The sequence below is a fragment of the Oncorhynchus keta genome, unplaced genomic scaffold (assembly GCF_023373465.1).
Source record: "Oncorhynchus keta strain PuntledgeMale-10-30-2019 unplaced genomic scaffold, Oket_V2 Un_scaffold_6322_pilon_pilon, whole genome shotgun sequence".
NCBI classification, from domain to species: Eukaryota; Metazoa; Chordata; class Actinopteri; order Salmoniformes; family Salmonidae; genus Oncorhynchus; species Oncorhynchus keta.
The window spans coordinates 281,701-307,517 of NW_026290979.1; the positions used below are offsets into that span (position 1 = coordinate 281,701).

General features: G+C 45.2%; 1 protein-coding gene and 1 long non-coding RNA gene across 4 annotated transcripts; both read left to right on the plus strand.

Moving 5' to 3' along the window:
• Positions 1-427: 427 nt before the first annotated feature.
• Positions 428-20,865, plus strand: cstf3 (cleavage stimulation factor, 3' pre-RNA, subunit 3). Its single transcript, XM_052517269.1, has 20 exons — positions 428-624; positions 1,524-1,625; positions 1,809-1,904; positions 6,296-6,328; positions 7,108-7,205; positions 7,400-7,466; positions 7,565-7,599; positions 7,690-7,816; positions 7,946-8,023; positions 8,128-8,290; positions 11,182-11,291; positions 11,435-11,551; positions 11,876-12,094; positions 12,376-12,478; positions 15,562-15,631; positions 16,335-16,530; positions 16,747-16,900; positions 19,410-19,504; positions 20,151-20,211; positions 20,310-20,865. The coding sequence occupies exons 1-20, from the start codon at positions 598-600 to the stop codon at positions 20,507-20,509; spliced, it is 2,151 nt and encodes a 716-aa protein (XP_052373229.1). The 5' UTR covers positions 428-597; the 3' UTR covers positions 20,510-20,865.
• Positions 17,638-18,887, plus strand: LOC127929286 (uncharacterized). 3 transcript variants are annotated; one of them, XR_008134303.1, is made up of 3 exons: positions 17,638-18,044; positions 18,201-18,250; positions 18,689-18,887. It is a non-coding gene; the product is annotated as an uncharacterized LOC127929286 (long non-coding RNA). The 3 variants fall into 3 exon arrangements; XR_008134305.1 differs by having other exon boundaries at positions 17,638-17,802; XR_008134304.1 differs by lacking the exon at positions 18,201-18,250 and adding an exon at positions 18,457-18,506 and having other exon boundaries at positions 17,638-17,802.
• Positions 20,866-25,817: the final 4,952 nt, after the last annotated feature.

Sequence of the window (25,817 nt, forward strand, 5' to 3'; positions counted from 1 at the left end):
CAACATTCATGAAATTTACAAACTGACACGTTTTAATTTTCGTCAAAAACAACTTTATATCGAAGGAATGCTCTTGATTTGACGCCTTTGCTAGTCGACGTTGCCAAGACATGACAAATGTGATCGGGGTTTTCTATTGGAGAAGCAATTTTAGCCTGTCTTCATAATGTACTGTTTTTGTCATAACGATCAAAGAAAGTAATTAGATTCGTGATTCAAATGTGTTAATAATTAAATGACCCAGATATCCTATGAAATATATTACATTAGTGATTAAAATATGTTAATTCAATTGCTTTTTTGTGCTCTAAATATTGGTCTCATCCATACATATACATAAATAAAACATTCAAATGCTGTACAGAGCAACCTCAAATGTGATTTTTTTTGTCTGTAGGGGGCTACATCCTCCAGAACATAAGGAAGTGAGCATTCAGCCACGCCATTTGAGAAAACGGCCAGTCACAGCAGTGGGCAGACTGTTCATAGCTACTGGAGTCGTCGTGCAGTCATGCGATACAGCTGTTTTTAATTCAATATTTCTATGTTTAAATACTGTTGAAATTTGTAATATAGGTAAACTAAACGTAACCAGTAATGGCCACGGAAGCAACCGCCGACCAGGTAGAGCATTTCAGTTGTTTGTAGCGAACGGTTGCTAGTTAGCTACGTTACATTTTCACTCGTGTTGCATGGTGGTTCACTGACGTTAGCTAGCTAGGCCTACACCCTAGATACCGTTTAATATAGAATATATACATTTGAAGCGCTTTCTACATAGCTACCACGCACTATTGACAATATTTTAGGGAAAATATTTAGGCAACTACGTGATTACGTTGCATTATGTTTGAGAGATCTGCGGCTAAGCTAATTACGTGCTAACTAGGTAACCTGCCAATGATGTTGGTCAGAAGTTAATGTCAGTCGACCAACTAACGTTAGCTAGCTTGTACAGGTAACACGACCTGATGTGGTCTGAACGTCATGCTAACACGACTAGTTAGCGTGTGCTAGTTAGCTTTTGGCCTGTTGCTGAGAATAAACACTAGTTAATTTCGTTGCAAGCTGAAGTTAGCTACCTAGGTAACATTACTGTTGCAGTTAGGCCGCGCTTTTTTGTTACACTAGCGAACTAGCCCAAGCGTAAGCAGCAATGTGTGCACGTTGTATTGCATTTAAACAGTTGAGAGCTAGCTTATGGAGTTAACGGTGCGGTGTTAGAAGTTGTGCAATCATGTAATGTTTACATGATTAGCGAACTACCTTAGTAGCCAACTAGCTAACCATGTAAACAAGCAAGCATTTCCTCGTGTCCTCCGTTGTCCTACTCGGTTTCTTATGTGGCTAAATAAAGTAGTCCAAACTGGAAACAAGTGTAGTAGGTCAATTATAAACGAGATATTCTAAAATGTACTCTTAAAATTCTTTAATATTGGCACTCTGATTGATGTGTTTTTCAAAGCCACCTCTTGTTGCAGTGTATGCATGTCTGTAACCCCAATCATCTTCATGTCTTGCAGGCAGCTGAGTATATCCCGGAGAAGGTTAAGAAAGCAGAGAAGAAGTTGGAAGAAAACCCATATGACCTTGACGCATGGAGCATTCTGATTCGAGAAGCACAGGTTTAGTGACTCAGGGTTGCATTCCTCTTACCTGGGGTAATCGATTGGGTCAAGGGAGGGAGAGGGCGGGGCTCAAGAGGGTGGTGGGTGGGGATCTAAAAGAAAAATTACAAATGTGTCATATAGGACTGTTTCAACTTGTTTGTCAACAAGTGTACATGTAAATGCATTCTACCCTTTTAGAACCAACCAATAGACAAAGCAAGGAAGACTTATGAACGACTTGTGGCCCAGTTCCCAAGCTCGGGCAGATTCTGGAAACTATTCATTGAAGCGGAGGTTAATATTTTTATCAATTTCTCACAACTACATGTGTGCATGGGCGTGCATATCCTAACAGGATCAACAATGTGACTTTCACACAACAAATAGGTCCACTTCATCTCAATGGTATTTTTTTAAAGTACGAGGGGTTTAGGTTACTATCTTAACCATTTATTTTTCAGGACGCAGACTGTATGTTCCTCAGTAGAAAAAACAACTATTTTCTACGTCTTTAAATGGGGTTAAGTGCATTTGTTGCATGTTTGATCTGCAACAGCATTAAAACTTTTTAATGGTATTGGAGTGCTTTAGCCTTTTATTCACTTGTCGTGTCTATTTATTGCCTCCTGTGTCATTTCTTTGAGGTCATTTTTGTTTTTGATCATAAACCGTATGAGTGAATGTGTTCAACTTAACATTTTTTTCCAGCACAGTTATGCTACCTTACCCCCAACAAGCGACCTGTTTACTACGGAAGCTGTAGTATTATTGTAGGTCCCTGTTTATGTAGGCGGATGTTCACCCTGGTTTTGACCCAGCAAAGAATCCACATTACTCCAATATGTCTTTTAAAATGGTAGGTCACCCACATTACAAAATGACATTGGGTTTTCGTGGATGGTACCTGCTCCCATTCCTGCCCCCGGCCCTTATCACACCATATTGCCTACATCTTAGATGAGCCTTAAACCCCATCCCTACATAAGATAATCTCCATTTAATGAGTATGCCATTAGTTTTAGATATACAAATGGATGCTTGTAATCCACTTATTTAGGGGAATAAAGTGGGTAAGTATGTGTGAGTTAAAAGCATGACTGACCAAGCCTCATTAATTGATGCCCACTACACGCAGCTCTGATCCGAACTAGTCATCTGGGCCCTGGGCTGTCTACAGCAAGTGAACAGAAGTCTGGGGAGGAGACCAACTCATGTGCCCAGTTAAAAATCATGCCTTACTACTTGTAGGTCTGAAGGGATTGAGTGGGAGTATGTGAACAGGTAATGCTTCACGGAGCACCCTTCTTACACCCACAGCTTCCTTTCACATCTACAGGAACTATAGTACATGGTGTCCCATCTTGGTTCGGCAGTATGCAGGCTTTTGTTCCAGCCCAGTGCAAATACACCTGATTCCATGTTGAATCTGGGTCGAGTATTTTTTTTTCCCCCTGTTAATTGTGCCTACAGAATGTGACCCGTGTGTGTTGGTTCTGGACTAGAGGGGAAAAGCCTGCACATACTGCTGCCCTACAAGATTGGGTTTGGACACCCCTTGTCTAAGGGTTAATTGATGCCAGATTGCCTAATAGTCTCTTAATGTTCAGACCGTCACCTTATTTGTTGGTGTATTGTGACTGGAATACAATCAGACTAGACCCTGGGGTATTTGCACCGTGCACATCCGTGAGGAGTTGGGCACGTTGTTTTTAAGTCTAGAAGCTCTCCCATTCTATACACTGCTACCCTTGTTAGAATGGCCTCATTCAACACCGTTTAGCACAGCCTGTAGGTCATTCTGTTAAAGTTCAACCACCTGTTGACTTCATTTGTTTATAGCTATGTACATAGCATAGTTAAAAGTTGGTCATTTGCATTAAAACACTTCAATTGTTTTTTTCCCCTTCCAGTTTGGGTAGCCTTTGATTTATTTCTAGACTGCAGTCTAATCGAGCTTGCCGCAGTCTTTTTATCCCAGTTTCATTTGCCTCAACATGAGCAACCTGGGAGAAAATTAACTAATTTTTAAGCTTAACTGCAACCTGTCAAATAATATGGTTGTTGTTACTGCAGTATAGAAAAAGGTTATGTCAATATTGTAGTTTGGATCTAATGTGTAGAAAACGAATCATACGTTTGAATGTCTGACCTCTTCACTAACCTTTCAAGAAAATAACGTGTGCTTGTGAAGAGTTATACAGGAACAATCCAGTATTGGGAATTCAGGTGTTTTACTTGTGAATTCACACATCGTAGGACACCAACGTTCAGGTACAGCTTAGGGGACCATTCTCTTGGTTCTGGGTCACATTTGACCTTTTGTGGCACATTTTGCACTTGCTTTGTGGTTTTTGTCTTCGTTTCAATACAGTTTCACTCACCTTGGTGAACTCAAGTGGTTGATCTGCGCATGCACAAGAATAAGGGAATGCATAAGTTGCATTGTACTCAATTTGATTGTACCCTGCGGTTTGTTGAAAGTGATTTTAAATTGCATACTGTTTAATAAAAGAAATGACCAGAATTCTCTACTGTGACTTATTGCATCTTTTTCTTTATGGTGTTGATGGTTACTGCAGTCCAGTTCACAACCACCTCCTTTCCCCATAAACATTCCCATACCTAATCCCATTTTAAAGAATGCATTAGGCCTGCTGCTCTTGATTATCCCACATAGAAATTGTGCCTGTTACCTTTCTAGTTCATGTTTTTTGGGGGGGTTGGCTGCTGAGTGCGAGTTAGGTGGTAGGCCTAGTGATGTTGTGCTTGTAATGTGAATGCTTAGTTGATAGAGAACTGATGGTAGCATGAAGAACTGGAGAAGGTTTGAATGTTGTGGAAGCTATATGGACATGTTAAACATTTGCATAATGAAGTATTTCTGTGTTGATGGGCTTGGGTTTTTAAGCCTGGATTGTTGTGACTTCCTGATAAAACTGCGTATTACTAATAGAATGTATTTTATTTGGTTGAGATTTAAACAATTGGATGGATTGATTAATATTTAATTCCCCACTTGACTGGTTTGCCTGCACCGAAATAGAACAAAGTGCTTTAGAAGACTTAGTCTCTCTTGTAGTGTCTTCTGGGTCTGGTTCTCATGTTGTAGCTAGGATAACTGAGTGAGACGCTAAAACTATTGTTAGTGAATGCTAAAGCCATGGGCTGCCGTGGATTCATACAATGACAATGTTTGCTGGCTACAGATTGTGTGCGTGTCTACCCTCGAGGTGAGATGTTATCTATGTGGCCTACCTAAAGCTATGTCACTCATGTCACGGGATGTACTTCTCTATGCCTGCAGCATCACGGCTGGGGTTACGTCTTCTGTCTATTTTTATGTTAATTTATCTAGTGATTTACTTCAATAAATCATTTTTTACCAATCTTGTTTCATGTTGTCTGTGTAAAACTAGTGTTAATTTTCATGTCTAACACTTCCATAGGCTACATTTGACATAGGCCTAGTTCTCTTTAGGATCTGACTTTTTTTTTCAAATGTGAAATTGTACATCGTAATCTTGCAATGATACTTCCCACTTCTAGATGTATACATATTGAATTAGTTATTTTCTTGTGCTGCGTATTGTTATTCCTGAAAAAGTACTTCTATTCAAGCCATACACTTCGAGGCCTAGGCAATATTTAACGTTGACAGATTGAGAGCCCCTCTAATCAATGATTGTGTTAAGTGGCTTGTGCACAACAAGCTGAAAGCCAACCTGTGGGCTTAGTGACATTCCACTGTATTGCTCTTAGAATCGATGAGGGAAAGAAGCAGATGGAGAATTATCAAGGAAGGATTCATTCCAAGTTCAAATGTATTCTCACATTCAAACACCTAAATGTTTCTTGTTACTGTGTGTTTTGTCGTAAAAGTTTTAGGAGCTACTAGTCTTGCAATTGCAACAGCAAAAGGCCTACAGTACAGGCCAGCAGCTAGGCTGCTGCATTGGGAGTCCTGTGCCTGTCACAGGCCTTTTGTCAGGGCCAGGCCAACCAGTAGCTCCATTAAAGATTGATGTTTCTCATTATGTTTAGTTGACACTGGTCTATGCTGGCAGGCCTTGGTAGAGGGAGAGTTGGAAGTCCACAGGGCTTGCAGTAGGGACAGAACTGATTGAGGACTCCCTCTCCCACCCAACATCAGCTGCCTGCCAGTGTGGAGACTCTTTCCTGCCACTCAGCTAATGAGGCACCTTGATGTCTGGCCAGGCTGACTGTCAGTAACATGTTCAGTGATTGGCACGAGCGTGGTCTTTTCCAGTGTAGTGAAGGGGCTAATATATGATTGTTTTTTAAATGCTGATGAAAATGTCAATTTTGTAGTTTTTATTGAGCTTATATGTCTAAGTCTATTTTATTTATTTGGGAAGGGTGGGTGTTCACAAATGGGAAAATGTGTTCTTTACCCCATGGAACAATGTCTAGACATCAAAACCCATTTTTCTTACAACCGCTTGATCATGTGACTCGTGTATGGTCCATGATGTACAATGAGAATAAACCCCATAACTTACAAAATTGATCTTGAAATGGTCTTTCTTGTGTGAAATTCACTTTGTTGATCTGAAAGGGATTGTATGTGTGTGTCAGAGGGAGTTTGCATGCATGCCTGTTTGTCCATATATACAATGGAAACACCTGCCTGTTGAATTAACACTTCGTTTACACTCTGTCCACAGATCAAGGCAAAAAACTATGACAAGGTAGAAAAGGTGAGTGCCAATCATACCAAAGTCCCCTCCCATTGGCCTTACAGGGGACTGAGACTGCCATGGTTGGTTGATTCTAAGGGAGGTTCCACCTCCCTGTCACTGGATGGAAACCAACATGGTTCTGACTCATCCAGTGTTGCCCTTAACAACTGAAGAAGCCATTTAAGTAACCTCTAATATATCAAGGATCAAGCCTAACCCATAAAATGTAGCAACATGCTTTACTGCAGTACAACAGTAAATCTACAGTTCACAGGAGTGGAAAATCATTGTTTATTGCCACTTGTTAAAGTCACAGAACATGTATTGATAACCTACAGGCAACACTACGCACTTAGCAGCTCAAACGTTTCTGTCTGGTGCAGATGTTTTTACTGTGTTGGTACTGTCTATTAACCATCCCCTGAAACTGAAAGGGAAAGTAGTTCTCTCTCATTTTCACCAAGGTGTGTTCCGTCTTTTATAGCAGCAGCGTGTTGCAAAGCCCTTGTGTACACGGCTGTTTATTTCTCCAGCTGTGGTACAGTGTGGCTGCTGTCTGTCAGTGAGCTCTGTTCCGCTGGTTCTCCTGCCAGGGTAGGCTTTAGGCCACTTTCTATTAGGCAACCCTCCCTAGAGGGAATCCTCTACTTCCCCTTTTATACAAGGAAACACACACTACAAATCACCCAGCGTATCTATTTCTCAGTATGCACACTTGTCTGAAGCGTTAATTTTCAGTAGACAGATATGTTTTTGAATACGTGAAACTGAAACGAGGCCCTTCCCTCCTGCTGTAGTTGTTTCAGAGATGTCTGATGAAAGTGCTGCACATTGACCTGTGGAAATGCTACCTCTCCTACGTCCGAGAGACGAAAGGAAAGCTACCCAGCTACAAGTAGGTTTACCTGTTACCCAGGAAAGGAATTGGAGGGGGACGGGCTCTTTGTGTGCTCACACACAATCTTAACCATTCAGCAATGCATTTCTCAGTGATAACACAACACCCTATTTTGACAAATGTTCCCAGTGCATATCTTGATATTGGGATGTAACACAAGTCCTAACCCAGCCCTGCTTGACCATCACCAGAGAGAAGATGGCGCAGGCGTATGACTTTGCGCTGGATAAAATCGGCATGGAGATCATGTCCTACCAGGTAAATCAAAGCATATTGGTAAAACAAGTTGGTTGAAAATGTGCAATCTGAAATGGGTTTCCAAGCCATGATTTCTAATTCTTCTGCTCTCCCCTCAGATATGGGTGGACTACATCAACTTCCTCAAAGGAGTGTAAGTACTGCTCTTAACTCAACACTTTGTTGTTTTTGTTCATTAAAAAGTACTTGAAGTCCCTAATTCCCAGGCCTTGTGTCCTTCCAGTGAGGCGGTTGGTTCGTACGCTGAAAACCAGCGAATCACGGCGGTGCGCAGGGTCTACCAGAGGGGCTGTGTGAACCCCATGATCAACATCGAGCAGCTCTGGAGAGACTACAGCAAGTATGAGGAGGTAAGACCAATGACCTATGACCCCTATGGAGGGCTGAATAAGGAACCACATGAGGGGTAGCAGAACATTGTTTTCGTGTGTCATTGGTCTCATCTGTCAGTGGTGCTAAGTAGCATGGTGTACAAACAGGGCATCAATGTACATCTGGCCAAGAAGATGATTGAGGACCGTAGCAGAGACTACATGAACGCTAGGAGAGTGGCCAAGGTAAGGTACTCACTCACACACAAACACACTGATGGGATAAACGGATTCATACTGTCTGGTAGATGATTTAATGATTGTGAGCTGATGTTAAACTGTCTCTCCAGGAATATGAGACTGTGATGAAGGGTCTGGATAGGAACGCCCCCTCGGTGCCCCCACAGAACTCCCCCCAGGAGGCGGTGCAGGTGGAGATGTGGAAGAAGTACATCCAATGGGAGAAGAGCAACCCGCTCCGCACAGAGGATCAGACACTCATCACTAAGAGAGGTGTGGTGGGGGGAACAGTGATTCATATAGCTAGTGGTGGGGGGAACAGTGATTCATATAGCTAGTGGTGGTGGGGGGAACAGTGATTCATATAGCTAGTGGTGGTGGTGGGGGAACAGTGATTCATATAGCTAGTGGTGGTGGGGGAACAGTGATTCATATAGCTAGTGGTGGTGGTGGGGGGAACAGTGATTCATATAGCTAGTGGTGGTGGGGGGAACAGTGATTCATATAGCTAGTGGTGGTGGTGGGGGAACAGTGATTCATATAGCTAGTGGTGGTGGGGGAACAGTGATTCATATAGCTAGTGGTGGTGGTGGGGGAACAGTGATTCATATAGCTAGTGGTGGTGGTGGGGGAACAGTGATTCATATAGCTAGTGGTGGTGGTGGGGGAACAGTGATTCATATAGCTAGTGGTGGTGGTGGGGGAACAGTGATTCATATAGCTAGTGGTGGTGGTGGGGGAACAGTGATTCATATAGCTAGTGGTGGTGGTGGGGGAACAGTGATTCATATAGCTAGTGGTGGTGGGGGAACAGTGATTCATATAGCTAGTGGTGGTGGTGGGGGGGGAACAGTGATTCATATAGCTAGTGGTGGTGGGGGAACAGTGATTCATATAGCTAGTGGTGGTGGGGGAACAGTGATTCATATAGCTAGTGGTGGTGGTGGGGGAACAGTGATTCATATAGCTAGTGGTGGTGGGGGGAACAGTGATTCATATAGCTAGTGGTGGTGGTGGGGGAACAGTGATTCATATAGCTAGTGGTGGGGGGAACAGTGATTCATATAGCTAGTGGTGGTGGTGGGGGGAACAGTGATTCATATAGCTAGTGGTGGGGGGGAACAGTGATTCATATAGCTAGTGGTGGTGGTGGGGGGAACAGTGATTCATATAGCTAGTGGTGGTGGGGGAACAGTGATTCATATAGCTAGTGGTGGTGGGGGAACAGTGATTCATATAGCTAGTGGTGGTGGTGGGGGAACAGTGATTCATATAGCTAGTGGTGGGGGGGAACAGTGATTCATATAGCTAGTGGTGGTGGTGGTGGGGGAACAGTGATTCATATAGCTAGTGGTGGTGGTGGGGGAACAGTGATTCATATAGCTAGTGGTGGTGGTGGTGGGGGGGAACAGTGATTCATATAGCTAGTGGTGGTGGTGGGGGAACAGTGATTCATATAGCTAGTGGTGGTGGGGGGAACAGTGATTCATATAGCTAGTGGTGGTGGTGGGGGAACAGTGATTCATATAGCTAGTGGTGGTGGGGGAACAGTGATTCATATAGCTAGTGGTGGTGGGGGGAACAGTGATTCATATAGCTAGTGGTGGTGGGGGGAACAGTGATTCATATAGCTAGTGGTGGTGGTGGGGGGAACAGTGATTCATATAGCTAGTGGTGGTGGTGGGGGGAACAGTGATTCATATAGCTAGTGGTGGTGGTGGGGGGAACAGTGATTCATATAGCTAGTGGTGGTGGTGGGGGAACAGTGATTCATATAGCTAGTGGTGGTGGTGGGGGAACAGTGATTCATATAGCTAGTGGTGGTGGTGGGGGGAACAGTGATTCATATAGCTAGTGGTGGTGGGGGGGAACAGTGATTCATATAGCTAGTGGTGGTGGTGGGGGGAACAGTGATTCATATAGCTAGTGGTGGTGGTGGGGGAACAGTGATTCATATAGCTAGTGGTGGTGGTGGGGGGAACAGTGATTCATATAGCTAGTGGTGGTGGTGGGGGGGAACAGTGATTCATATAGCTAGTGGTGGTGGGGGGAACAGTGATTCATATAGCTAGTGGTGGTGGTGGGGGAACAGTGATTCATATAGCTAGTGGTGGTGGTGGGGGGAACAGTGATTCATATAGCTAGTGGTGGTGGGGGGGAACAGTGATTCATATAGCTAGTGGTGGTGGTGGGGGAACAGTGATTCATATAGCTAGTGGTGGTGGGGGGGAACAGTGATTCATATAGCTAGTGGTGGGGGGAACAGTGATTCATATAGCTAGTGGTGGTGGTGGGGGGAACAGTGATTCATATAGCTAGTGGTGGTGGTGGGGGAACAGTGATTCATATAGCTAGTGGTGGTGGTGGGGGGAACAGTGATTCATATAGCTAGTGGTGGTGGTGGGGGAACAGTGATTCATATAGCTAGTGGTGGTGGTGGGGGAACAGTGATTCATATAGCTAGTGGTGGTGGGGGAACAGTGATTCATATAGCTAGTGGTGGTGGTGGGGGAACAGTGATTCATATAGCTAGTGGTGGTGGTGGGGGGAACAGTGATTCATATAGCTAGTGGTGGTGGTGTGGGGAACAGTGATTCATATAGCTAGTGGTGGTGGTGGGGGAACAGTGATTCATATAGCTAGTGGTGGTGGGGGAACAGTGATTCATATAGCTAGTGGTGGTGGTGGTGGGGGAACAGTGATTCATATAGCTAGTGGTGGTGGGGGGAACAGTGATTCATATAGCTAGTGGTGGTGGTGGTGGGGGGAACAGTGATTCATATAGCTGGTGGTGGTGGTGGGGGAACAGTGATTCATATAGCTAGTGGTGGTGGTGGGGGAACAGTGATTCATATAGCTAGTGGTGGTGGTGGTGGGGGAACAGTGATTCATATAGCTAGTGGTGGTGGTGGGGGAACAGTGATTCATATAGCTAGTGGTGGTGGTGGGGGGAACAGTGATTCATATAGCTAGTGGTGGTGGTGGGGGAACAGTGATTCATATAGCTAGTGGTGGTGGGAGGGACAGTGATTCCTGGTGGTGTGAACTTGATATAGCATGTCATCAGACTTTATAGTCACAGTAAAGTTGATAGAAATCCAGTGTTGCCTAGAGGTTTTGCTAGCATTGCAGCCCTAACGTTGTAATTGTGCTCCGTGTTGCAGTGATGTTTGCCTATGAGCAGTGTCTGTTGGTGCTGGGTCATCACCCTGATGTGTGGTATGAGGCTGCCCAGTATCTGGACCAGTCCAGTAAACTACTGGCAGAGAAGGGGGTAAGAGAGGCCACTGATGGAACAATGTGTTCTAATTGGAACAGGGTTTCCTCCACATTTGAAAAGATACGTTTGTTATTTTAGACCTTAGTGTTGGTTTGGTTTTTAAATGCCAGACTTGAACCCTTTCATATGCTCCTCAGGACATGAACAACTCTAAGGTGTTCAGTGACGAAGCAGCTAACATCTACGAACGCGCCATCGGTACTCTACTGAAGAAGAACATGCTGCTGTACTTCTCATTCGCTGACTACGAGGAGGTGAGTTGCACAAACACCAATCATCTGTCACGGAACACTTGTCAAAACATGAGGTCATAATATGAAGATGTCAAGGGTTGCCAAGGAAATGTATAATTGACTGTCATCCATAAATGATTAGTGCATCTTTCACTGCAGACGTATTAATTTGTCTCGTCTCGTTCCTATTAAGATTAATTAATTGGATTATTCCGGAGCAATCCTTGTGTTGAGTAAAGTTGTGGAGTGTGAACCAGTATAAATGAATGTTGAATAGAGGTCCAGGAAATGTTTGACAGGCATTTAATTGATGAATGAGCTAACCCACATCTCTCCTCTTTTCAGAGTCGATTGAAGCATGAAAAGGTCCACAGCATCTACAACCGTCTGCTGGCCATCGAGGACATCGACCCCACGCTGGTCTACATCCAGTACATGAAGTTTGGCAGGCGGGCCGAGGGCATCAAATCAGGCCGCATCATCTTTAAGAAGGCCCGGGAGGACATGCGCACGCGTCACCACGTCTACGTGACTGCAGCACTGATGGAGTACTACTGCAGTAAGGTGGGTTTACATAGGATACGGAAAATTGTCTGAACATTTGGGATTGAGGCAATGGGACGGAGTCATCGGTTGACGGATGATGGAGAACCGAAAACAGTCGACTTGAAAATAGCGTTTGACGGACAAAAACTGATAATTGATGAATGCATATATGATTTAATCTGTGTTCCTGTGTCTCTCTGGCCTTAGCCTGACACCCATGCCAACAGTGCAAAGAGAATATAAGGGGAAACATTCTGTGTCTCAATGTTTGACTGGTCTTCCGTTACCTTCCCTCACAGGACAAATCAGTGGCCTTTAAGATATTTGAACTGGGCTTGAAGAAATATGGAGACATTCCAGAGTATATACTTGCATACATCGATTACCTCTCACACCTTAATGGTAAGTGACAAGTGACGGATTCATTTATTGAGACTTGTCATTCACCACGGGTAGCTCACCACAATAACACAACCACGGGTAGCTGCCATGGCAACAGTCATTGAGATTGTATAGTTGTTAAGCGATGGTATTGAAGACTACAGGGGATCTAATATCAGTGTATTTGTTCAACATGCGGATCCTATTCTCTCTATGACATGGACCCAGTGACATCCTCTATCAATTACTCATATAGTCAAACTAGATCAAACCCAGGCAGAGGCGGTCTATAGACGCCGGTGTGTGTTTCTTTATTTCATTGACGTGTATATACTGAACAAAAATATAAACCCAACATCCAAGATTTTCGTCAAGTCAAATGTATTTATATAGCCCTTCGTACATCAGCTGATATCTCAAAGTGCTGTACAGAAACCCAGCCTAAAACCCCAAACAGCAAGCAATGCAGGTGTAGAAGCACGGTGGCTAGGAAAAACTCCCTAGAAAGGCCAAAACCTAGGAAGAAACCTAGAGAGGAACCAGGCTATGTGGGGTGGCCAGTCCTCTTCTGGCTGTGCCGGGTGGAGATTATAACAGAACATGGCCAAGATGTTCAAATGTTCATAATTGACCAGCATGGTCAAATAATAATAATCACAGGCAGAACAGTTGAAACTGGAGCAGCAGCACAGCCATGTGGACTGGGGACAGCAAGGAGTCATCATGCCAGGTAGTCCTGAGGCATGGTCCTAGGGCCTAGGTCCTCAGAGAGAGAGAAAGAAAGAGAGAATTAGAGTAGCATATTTAAATTCACACAGGACACCGGATAGGACAGGAGAAGTACTCCAGATATAACAGACTGACCCTATCCCCCTGACACAAACTATTGCAGCATAAATACTGGAGGCTGAGACAGGAGGGGAGACACCCCAAACAGGTAAGATATAACTCCACCCACTGCCAAAGCACAGCCCCCACACCACTAGAGGGATATCTTCAACCACCAACTTACCATCCTGAGACAAGGCCGAGTATAGCTGAGTTACAGTTTTAATATAAGGAAATCAGTCAATTGAAATAAATAAATTAGGCCCTAATCTATAGATTTGACATGACTGGGAATACAGATATGCATCTGTTGGTCACAGATCGCTTAAAAACAAAAGGTGGGGCATGGATCAGAAAACCAGTCCCTATCTGGTGTGACCACCATTTGCCTCATGCAGCGCAACAAGTCTCCTTCGCATAGAATTGTTCAGGCTGTTGATTGTGGCTGGTAAACTGTTGTCCCACTCCTCTTCAATGGCTGAGCAAGTTGCTGGATATTGATGGGAACAGGAACACGCTGTCGTACACGTCGATCCAGAACATCCCAAACATGCTCAATGGGTGACATGTCTGAATATGCAGGTCATGGAAGAACTGAGACATTTTCAGCTTCCAGGAATTGTGTACAGATCCTTGCGCCATGGGGCCGTGCATTATCATGCTGAAATATGAGGTGATTGCTGCGGATTAATGGCACGACAATGGGCCCCAGGATTTCATCACGGTATATCTGTGCGTTCATATTGCCATCGATAAAATGCAGTTGTGTTCATTGTCCGTAGCTAATGCCTGCCCATACCATAACCCCACAACCACCATGGGGCACTCTGTTCACAACGTTGACATCAGCAAACCGCTCGCCCACACCACGCCATACACGTGGTCTGTGATTGTGAGGCCTATTGGACATGTTGCCAAATTCTCTAAAAAGATATTGGAGGTGATTTAACATTAAATTCTCTGGCAACTCCTCTGATGGACATTCCTGCAGTCAGCATGCTAATTTAATGCCCCCTCAACTTCAAACACCTGTGGCATTGTGTTGTGTGACATAACTGTATATTTTACAGTGGCCTGTTATTGTCCCCAGCACAAGATGCACCTGTGTAATGATCATGCTATTTAAAACCTCCTACAGGGTCGGTGTTCCCCCTGCGGGACAGTTGAGCTAACGTAGACTAATGTGATTAGCATGAGGTTGTAAGTAACAAGAAAATTTCCCAGGACAAAGATATATGTGATATTGGCAGAAAACTTAAATTATTTTTAATCTAACTGCACTGTCCAATTTTCAGTAGCTATTACAGTGAAATAATACCATGCTATTGTTTGAGGAGAGTGCACAGTTATGAACTTGAAAATGTATTAACAAACCAATTAGGCACATTTGGGCAGTCTTGATACAACATTTTGAACAGAAATGCAATGGTTCATTGGATCAGTCTTAAACGTTGCACATACACTGCTGCCTCTAGTGGCCAAAATCTATTGCGCTTAGATTACGAAGTCATATTTTGGCCTTTCTCTTATTCACTTTCTCATATTTTGGCCTTTCTCTTATTCACTTTCTCATATTTTGGCCTTTTTCTTATTCACTTTCTCATATTTTGGCCTTTCTCTTATTCACTTTCTCATATTTTGGCCTTTCTCTTATTCACTTTCTCATATTTTGGCCTTTCTCTTATTCACTTTCTCATATTTTGGCCTTTCTCTTATTCACTTTCTGATATTTTGGCCTTTCTCTTATTCACTTTCTCATATTTTGGCCTTCTAACAGCATGTTCTTTTGTATTATCTTTTACCAGATCTAATGTGTTATATTCTCCTACATTAATTTCACATTTCCACAAACTTCAGTGTTTCTTTTCAAATGGTATCAAGAATATGCATATCCTTGCTTCAGGTCCTGAGCAGGTCCTGAGCTATAGTCAGTTAGATTTGGCGATGTCATTTTAGGCTAAATTTGGGGGGAAAAGGGTCTGATCCTATATTAATCAGCTTCTTGATATGCCACATGTCAGGTGGATGGATTTTCTTGGCAAAGAAGAAATGCTCACTAACAGATGTAAACAAATGTGCACAACATTTGAGAGAAATAAGCTTTTTGTGTGTATGGAACATTTCTGGGATGAAACATGGGACCAACACTTTATATTTTTGTTCAGTGTAGATAGTGTTATGCTGTAAATTAGGAGACTGATTCTGAGGCATTATCTGAAACATAGTGGTAGATTCATGAGTTTGAAGGCCTCACCTCTTTCTCTACCGCCCTCCAGAGGACAACAACACCAGAGTTCTGTTTGAGCGTGTTCTCACCTCGGGAAGCCTGTCGCCAGAGAAGTCTGGGTATGAGGAATTATGTTATAACACCCACATGAGATCTGTCTGTTATTGTTATTATAGAACACCCACAATAGATCTGTCTGTTATTGTTATTATAGAACACCCACATTAGATCTGTCTGTTATTGTTATTATAGAACACCCACATTAGATCTGTCTGTTATTGTTATTATAGAACACCCACAATAGATCTGTCTGTTATTGTTATTATAGAACACCCACAATAGATCTGTCTGTTATTGTTATTATAGAACACCCACAATAGATCTGTCTGTTATTGTTATTATAGAACACCCACAATAGATCTGTCTGTTATTGTTATTATAGAACACCCACATTAGATCTGTCTGTTATTGTTATTATAGAACACCCACAATAGATCTGTCTGTTATTGTTATTATAGAACACCCACATTAGATCTGTCTGTTATTGTTATTATAGAACACCCACAATAGATCTGTCTGTTATTGTTATTATAGAACACCCACATTAGATCTGTCTGTTATTGTTATTATAGAACACCCACATTAGATCTGTCTGTTATTGTTTTATTATAGAACACCCACAATAGATCTGTCTGTTATTGTTATTATAGAACACCCACATTAGATCTGTCTGTTATTGTTATTATAGAACACCCACATTAGATCTGTCTGTTGTTGTGTTATTAACGGGCCTGTGTGTTTGCCTGTGTGTCTCTCCCTCAGTGAGATCTGGGCACGTTTCTTGGCCTTTGAGAGTAACATCGGGGACCTGGCCAGTATCCTGAAGGTGGAGCGCAGGCGTTTCACGGCCTTCAAGGATGAGTATGAAGGCAAGGAGACAGCCCTGCTGGTGGACAGATACAAGTTCATGGACCTGTACCCCTGTTCTGCCAGCGAGCTCAAAGCCCTCGGATACAAGGTCTGTAAAACTGGTCATTTCTACAGCTTCATGTACACAGGAAGATGATTCTGACTGCTATGGCCTCTTCACCTGTTGAAGACTTCAATAGAATAGATCTATGGCTATGAAACAACTGGATCATTTGTGTGTTTCTCTCTCATGTGAGGGTAAAGGATATATGTTTAGAATTCTATGATTAAACCTATCTATGATTTTAAACCTGTGTGTGTGCAGGACGTGTCCCGTGCCAAACTGGCGGCGTTGCTCCAGACAGAGACGGTGGTGACTCCATCGGCTCCCACGCAAAAGGACGAGGCCGACCGCAAACCAGAGTACCCCAAACCTGACACCAACCAGATGATCCCCTACCAACCACGACACTTGGCCCGTACGTACCTTACCCCCTCCTCTACCTCTACCAGCTACAACACCTGTCTAGTAGGTACCTTACCCCCTCCTCTACCCCTACCAGCTACAACACCTGTCTAGTAGGTACCTTACCCCCTCCTCTACCCCTACCAGCTACAACACCTGTCTAGTAGGTACCTTACCCCCCCCTCCTCTACCCCTACCAAACCTGGCTAGTAGGTACCTTACCCCCTCCTCTACCCCTACCAGCTACAACACCTGTCTAGTAGGTACCTTACCCCCTCCTCTACCCCTACCAGCTACAACACCTGTCTAGTAGGTACCTTACCCCCTCCTCTACCCCTACCACACCTGGCTAGTAGGTACCTTACCCCCTCCTCTACCCCTACCAGCTACAACACCTGTCTAGTAGGTACCTTACCCCCTCCTCTACCCCTACCAGCTACAACACCTGTCTAGTAGGTACCTTACCTCCTCTCCTCTTACCTGTCTAGTAGGTACCTTACCTCCTCTACTCCTACCAGCTACCACACCTGTCTAGTAGGTACCTTACCCCCTCCTCTACCCCTACCAGCTACCAGACCTGGCTAGTAGGTACCTTACCCCTCCTCTACCCCTACCACACCTGTCTAGTAGGTACCTTACCCCTCCTCTACCCCTACCACACCTGTCTAGTAGGTACCTTACCCCCTCCTCTACCCCTACCACACCTGTCTAGTAGGTACCTTACCCCCTCCTCTACCCCTACCAGCTACCACACCTGGCTAGTAGGTACCTTACCCCCTCCTCTACCCCTACCAGCTACCACACCTGGCTAGTAGGTACCTTACCCCCTCCTCTACCCCTACCAGCTACCAGACCTGGCTAGTAGGTACCTTTCCCCCTCCTCTACTCCTACCAGCTACCACACCTGTCTAGTAGGTACCTTACCCCCTCCTCTACTCCTACCAGCTACCACACCTGTCTAGTAGGTACCTTACCCCCTCCTCTACCCCTACCAGCTACCAGACCTGGCTAGTAGGTACCTTACCCCTCCTCTACCCCTACCACACCTGTCTAGTAGGTACCTTACCCCCTCCTCTACCCCTACCAGCTACCACACCTGGCTAGTAGGTACCTTACCCCCTCCTCTACCCCTACCAGCTACCACACCTGGCTAGTAGGTACCTTACCCCTCCTCTACCCCTACCAGCTACCACACCTCTACCTTCCCCCTCCCTACCAGCTACCACACCTGGCTAGTAGGTACCTCTTCCCCCTACCAGACCTGTCTCTACCCCCTCCTCTACCCCTACCAGCTACCACACCTGGTCTAGTAGGTACCTTACCCCCTCCTCTACCCCTACCAGCTACCAGACCTGGCTAGTAGGTACCTTACCCCTCCTCTACCCCTACCAGCTACCAGACCTGTCTAGTAGGTACCTACCAGCTACCCCCCTCCTCTACCCCTACCAGCTACCACACCTGGCTAGTAGGTACCTTACCCCCTCCTCTACCCCTACCAGCTACCAGACCTGGCTAGTAGGTACCTTACCCCCTCCTCTACCCCTACCAGCTACCAGACCTGGCTAGTAGGTACCTTACCCCCTCCTCTACCCCTACCAGCTACCAGACCTGGCTAGTAGGTACCTTACCCCTCCTCTACCCCTACCAGCTACCAGACCTGGCTAGTAGGTACCTTACCCCTCCTCTACCCCGACCAGACCTGTCTAGTAGGTACCTTACCCCTCCTCTACCCCTACCAGCTACCACACCTGGCTCGTAGGTACCTTACCCCGCCTCTACCCCTACCACACCTGTCTAGTAGGTACCTTACCCCTCCTCTACCCCTACCAGCTACCAGACATGACTAGTAGGTACCTTACCCCCTCCTCTACCCCTACCCCTACCACACCTAACTAGTAGGTACCTTACCCCTCCTCTACCCCTACCAGCTACCACACCTGGCTCGTAGGTACCTTACCCCGCCTCTACCCCTACCACACCTGTCTAGTCGGTACCTTACCCCTCCTCTACCCCTACCAGCTACCAGACCTGGCTAGTAGGTACCTTACCCCTCCTCTACCCCTACCCAGCTACCAGACCTGGCTAGTAGGTACCTTACCCCCTCCTCTACTCCTACCAGCTACCACACCTGTCTAGTAGGTACCTTACCCCCTCCTCTACCCCTACCAGCTACCAGACCTGGCTAGTAGGTACCTTACCCCTCCTCTACCCCTACCAGCTACCAGACCTGTCTAGTAGGTACCTTACCCCCTCCTCTACCCCTACCAGCTACCACACCTGGCCAGTAGGTACCTTACCTCCTCCTCTACCCCTACCACACCTGACTAGTAGGTACCTTACCTCCTCTACCCCTACCTCACCTGACTAGTAGGTACCTTACCCCCTCTACCCCTACCACCTACCACACCTGGCAAGTAGGTACCTTACCTAAGACGCTCCAGCCTTTAGGAATCTCGCTCCACACTCCAGTCAAGTTGGGCTCCACTCCAGCTCCTCTCACATGCTCTGGTCTCTCCACACAGCTCCAGGACTGCACCCTGTTCCAGGGGGGGTGTTCCCGGTCCCCCCAGCCGCAGTCATCCTGATGAAGCTACTGCCTCCACCCACCTGCTTCGTGGTCAGTACCAACACCCCACAACTCACTGTTGGTGACATCACAGTACCAACACCCCACCACTCACTGTTGGTGACATCACAGTACCAACACCCCACCACTCACTGTTGGTGACATCACAGTACCAACACCCCACCACTCACTGTTGGTGACATCACAGTACCAACACCCCACCACTCACTGTTGGTGACATCACAGTACCAACACCCCACCACTCACTGTTGGTGACATCACAGTACCAACACCCCACCACTCACTGTTGGTGACATCACAGTACCAACACCCCACCACTCACTGTTGGTGACATCACAGTACCAACACCCCACAACTCACTGTTGGTGACATCACAGTACCAACACCCCACAACTCACTGTTGGTGACATCACAGTGCCAACACCCCACCACTCACTGTTGGTGACATCACAGTACCAACACCCCACCACTCACTGTTGGTGACATCACAGTACCAACACCCCACCACTCACTGTTGGTGACATCACAGTACCAACACCCCACCACTCACTGTTGGTGACATCACAGTACCAACACCCCACCACTCACTGTTGGTGACATCACAGTACCAACACCCCACCACTCACTGTTGGTGACATCATGTGGCTGTTGTGCTGATGTTGTGGTGTTTCTGCAGGGGCCCTTTGTGCAGGTGGATGAACTGATGGAGAGCTTCAGGAGATGTACACTACCAGAGAGTAAGTAGCTTTGAAACTGTCATATCACCAAGCTTTCCTTTAGGTTTTCCTTTGCCTGAATAGCACACTTAATGTTGATGTGAATATCTCTCTCTCAGCTGTAGATGCAGCAGTAGAGTTGATAACGGGCAGGCAGCCTGATGCCGGCGGAGAAGGGAACGGTTCCATGGAGAACCACGCCATGACCAAGTCACTGAAGAGACCCAATGCAGACTCTGATGAAGAGGAGGACAAGGGCGCTGTGGCCCCACCCGTTCACGACATCTACCGCGCTCGCCAGCAGAAGAGGATCCGGTGAACACACGCACACTTGGGATGGACTCTGTACAGGAATGTAAACCCATTACGTCAAACCTTTTAGGGCAAACAGACTCGTCTGCAGGTGGTCTGGTAGATTCTTTATATCCAACCATCGTTGGTCCCTCTACACCTGTGTTTGGTTTTCTGTTGTTGCTGTTTTTTTAACAGTTTTATTTTTTAAAGCTGGGTGACTAATACTGTACAAAGTTTTTAATTCAACCCTTAATTTGACACTCAGCTGTTTGGCCTTGTGAACCTCTGGTGATGGACAAATGGAATCTACCTGTTTTTCTAGTCAAATTGAGAGAAAACATTTCCTTTCAATAAACAGAGGAGAAAAGAACCACAACTAAACTGGCTCCTGTCTTGTGTGTTACTGAAATGATCACTTCTCTTCGGTTATTTTAATGTTATTTCAAGGTCTATCATGTTTGAGGGGTAAAAGTCTACAGTATATATCTGTGGCTGTGCACATTTAAGTCACCACTAGGGTTCAGCGTGGTGCTGTCTAGACCAGAGATTTCCAGCTGTGTGTATCAGTGCATCAGCAGAGGAGCCTGATAAAACCAGTCTCCATCTATCTAATCATATTCCCTGCCTTGATGATGAGACCTGCTCAGTACCAGACCATCACAAGACCTCCCATCTGTCTGTTAGGGCTGAGACAGGTCTGCCTCTGGTCACCTCCACCAGCCTGTTATTAACTTAGTAACTATGACTGATCTACGTACGGGTGCATTGTAGGCCGGTATCACACCCAGATCAATCCAGAACTGGCTCATCTAGGTGTCTTTAAAGGGCCCTGTATTTGTGTTAACTGAATAGATTCTGGGAGAACATCCAAACCAAAGTTTAAACGTGATGGCTAATGTGTTGGGAGGGGAGAAGTTGGTTCAGTGAGTTTAAAAATAGTGTTCTTCCCTCCGGTCCAAATCTCCACTGACCGCATTCCTCATGAGTTAAGGGTGTGGAAGAGAAGATGTGGAGAGGGGACTGATTTAAATACCTGCTGCTATTTCCTGCTTACACAACCTAATATGTAACAATCCGATATGGACGGTAAAACTAGCCAATCAAAAATAGGCTTGTTGAAGGTAGCTGTGTGTGTTGGTGCATTTCACATGGATACGTACTATAATACATTTCAATGGGGCATTGGCTGTAATCTAGTTGTGTGGTTTGGAGGACAGGTGAGTTTAATATGGCCTAGGACAGGAAGACACTCAGTAACATGCTTCCTAGAGGAAATCCTTCTGCTGTTCATTAAGGCAGGTACATCAATATTTATCCACCCTGCACACAATAGCTTCCACTACGGCTGATAATCAACTGAGAATGAGTTGTTTGGCAGCTCACTTACCCTGGGCTCTATTAAACGTATTCACAGTGACAAAGTCCTCTGTAGGAGAGAGATCCATAACAGATCACAACACTAACGATGTGCCCTCCACACCATAATGTCATATCATCTGGACACCTAGCCCCAAGTCAATCAGCCCTTTACCAGACATCTACTGTAGCCCCAAGTCAATCAGCCCTTTACCAGACATCTACTGTAGCCCCAAGTCAATCAGCCCTTTACCAGACATCTACTGTAGCCCCAAGTCAATCAGCCCTTTACCAGACATCTACTGTAGCCCCAAGTCAATCAGCCCTTTACCAGACATCTACTGTAGCCCCAAGTCAATCAGCCCTTTACCAGACATCTACTGTAGCCCCAAGTCAATCAGCCCTTTACCAGACATCTACTTTACCAGACAGCCCCAAGTCAATCAGCCCTTTACCAGACATCTACTGTAGCCCCAAGTCAATCAGCCCTTTACCAGACATCTACTGTAGCCCCAAGTCAATCAGCCCTTTACCAGACATCTACTGTAGCCCCAAGTCAATCAGCCCTTTACCAGACATCTACTGTAGCCCCAAGTCAATCAGCCCTTTACCAGACACCTACTGTAGCCCCAAGTCAATCAGCCCTTTACCAGACACCTACTGTAGCCCCAAGTCAATCAGCCCTTTACCAGACACCTACTGTAGCCCCAAGTCAATCAGCCCTTTACCAGACACCTACTGTAGCCCCAAGTCAATCAGCCCTTTACCAGACATCTACTGTAGCCCCAAGTCAATCAGCCCTTTACCAGACACCTAGCCCCAAGTCAATCAGCCCTTTACCAGACATCTACTGTAGCCCCAAGTCAATCAGCCCTTTACCAGACACCGAGCCCCAAGTCAATCAGCCCTTTACCAGACATCTACTGTAGCCCCAAGTCAATCAGCCCTTTACCAGACATCTACTGTAGCCCCAAGTCAATCAGCCCTTTACCAGACACCTACTGTAGCCCCAAGTCAATCAGCCCTTTACCAGACATCTACTGTAGCCCCAAGTCAATCAGCCCTTTACCAGACATCTACTGTAGCCCCAAGTCAATCAGCCCTTTACCAGACACCTACTGTAGCCCCAAGTCAATCAGCCCTTTACCAGACATCTACTGTAGCCCCAAGTCAATCAGCCCTTTACCAGACACTACTGAGCCCCAAGTCAATCAGCCCTTTACCAGACACCGAGCCCCAAGTCAATCAGCCCTTTACCAGACATCTACTGTAGCCCCAAGTCAATCAGCCCTTTACCAGACACCGAGCCCCAAATCAATCATCCCTTTACCAGACCTACTGTAGCCCCAAGTCAATCAGCCCTTTACCAGACACCTACTGTAGCCCCAAGTCAATCAGCCCTTTACCAGACATCTACTGTAGCCCCAAGTCAATCAGCCCTTTACCAGACACCGAGCCCCAAGTCAATCAGCCCTTTACCAGACACCGAGCCCCAAGTCAATCAGCCCTTTACCAGACATCTACTGTAGCCCCAAGTCAATCAATTGCAGACTGTGCTGTAGGTTAATAGTAGGGAGTTTTCTCTCTGGCAGGCAGGCAGAGGTTGCCCAACACCACTGTGTGAGAGAGCTCCTCCACTCCTTCTCTCCTCTCTCTCCTCTACTTCTTCACTCCTCTCTCTACTCCTTCACTCCTCTCTCTCCTCCACCCCTCTGTCCTTCAATCCTCTCTCTCCTCTACTCCTCTCACTCCTCTCTCTCCTTCACTCCTCTCTCTCCTCCACACCTTCACTCCTCTCTCTCCTCTCCTCTCTCTCCTCCACTCCTTCACTCCTCTCTCTCCTCTCCTCTCTCTCCTCTACTCCTTTACTCCTCTCTCTCCTCCACTCCTCTCTCTCCTCTACTCCTTCACTCCTCTCTCTCTCCTCCACTCCTCTTTCACTCTTCTCTCTCCTCCTCTCCTTCACTCCTCTCTCCTCCACTCTTCTCTCCTCCACTCTTCTCTCTCTTCCACTCCTCTCTCTCCTCCTCTCCTCCCTCACTCCTCCACTCTACTCCTACACTCCTCTCTCCTCCACTCTCTCTCTCTCTCTCTCCTCAGACTCCTCCGTCCCTCCTCTCCTTCACTCCTCTCCTCCCTCCTCTCTCTCCACTCCTCCCTCCACTCCTCTCTCCTCCACTCCTTCACTCCACTCTCTCCTTCACTCCTCTTCCTCCTCCACTCCTCTCTCTCCTTCACTCCACTCTCTCCTTCACTGCTCTCTCCTCTACTCCTCTCTTCACCACTCTCCTTTCTCCTTTACTCCTCTCTCTATTCTACATGCGTTCCCTTCCGTTTGAAGAACAACTTTCGTATGCTACCCCATCTGAATGGTTTTTACATTCGTATGCTACCCCATCTGAATGGTTTTTATATTAGTATGCTACCCCATCTGAATGGTTTTTACATTCGTATGCTACCCCATCTCAATGGTTTTTACATTTGTATGCTACCCCATCTGAATGGTTTTTACATTAGTATGCTACCCCATCTGAATGGTTTTTACATTTGTATGCTACCCCATCTGAATGGTTTTTACATTCGTATGCTACGCCATCTGAATGGTTTTTACATTTGTATGCTACCCCATCTGAATGGTTTTTACATTTGTATGCTACCCCATCTGAATGGTTTTTATATTAGTATGCTACCCCATCTGAATGGTTTTTACATTCGTATGCTACCCCATCTCAATGGTTTTTACATTTGTATGCTACCCCATCTGAATGGTTTTTACATTAGTATGCTACCCCATCTGAATGGTTTTTACATTTGTATGCTACCCCATCTGAATGGTTTTTACATTCGTATGCTACGCCATCTGAATGGTTTTTACATTTGTATGCTACCCCATCTGAATGGTTTTTACATTTGTATGCTACCCCATCTGAATGGTTTTTACATTAGTATGCTACCCCATCTGAATGGTTTTTACATTAGTATGCTACCCCATCTGAATGGTTTTTACATTTGTATGCTACCCCATCTGAATGGTTTTTACATTAGTATGCTACCCCATCTGAATGGTTTTTACATTTGTATGCTACCCCATCTGAATGGTTTTTACATTAGTATGCTACGCCATCTGAATGGTTTTTACATTAGTATGCTACCCCATCTGAATGGTTTTTACATTTGTATGCTACCCCATCTGAATGGTTTTTACATTAGTATGCTACCCCATCTGAATGGTTTTTACATTAGTATGCTACCCCATCTGAATGGTTTTTACATTAGTATGCTACCCCATCTGAATGGTTTTTACATTGTATGCTACCCCATCTGAATGGTTTTTACATTAGTATGCTACCCCATCTGAATGGTTTTTACATTGTATGCTACCCCATCTGAATGGTTTTTACATTTGTATGCTACCCCATCTGAATGGTTTTTACATTAGTATGCTACCCCATCTGAATGGTTTTTACATTAGTATGCTACCCCATCTGAATGGTTTTTACATTAGTATGCTACCCCATCTGAATGGTTTTTACATTTGTATGCTACCCCATCTGAATGGTTTTTACATTATGCTATCTGCTACCCCATCTGAATGGTTTTTACATTAGTATGCTACCCCATCTGAATGGTTTTTACATTAGTATGCTACCCCATCTGAATGGTTTTACATTAGTATGCTACCCCATCTGAATGGTTTTTACTACCCCCCATCTGAATGGTTTTTACATTAGTATGCTACCCCATCTGAATGGTTTTTACATTAGTATGCTACCCCATCTGAATGGTTTTTACATTATGCTATGCTACCCCATCTGAATGGTTTTTACATTAGTATGCTACCCCATCTGAATGGTTTTTACATTAGTATGCTACCCCATCTGAATGGTTTTTACATTAGTATGCTACCCCATCTGAATGGTTTTTACATTAGTATGCTACCCCATCTGAATGGTTTTTACATTAGTATGCTACCCCAT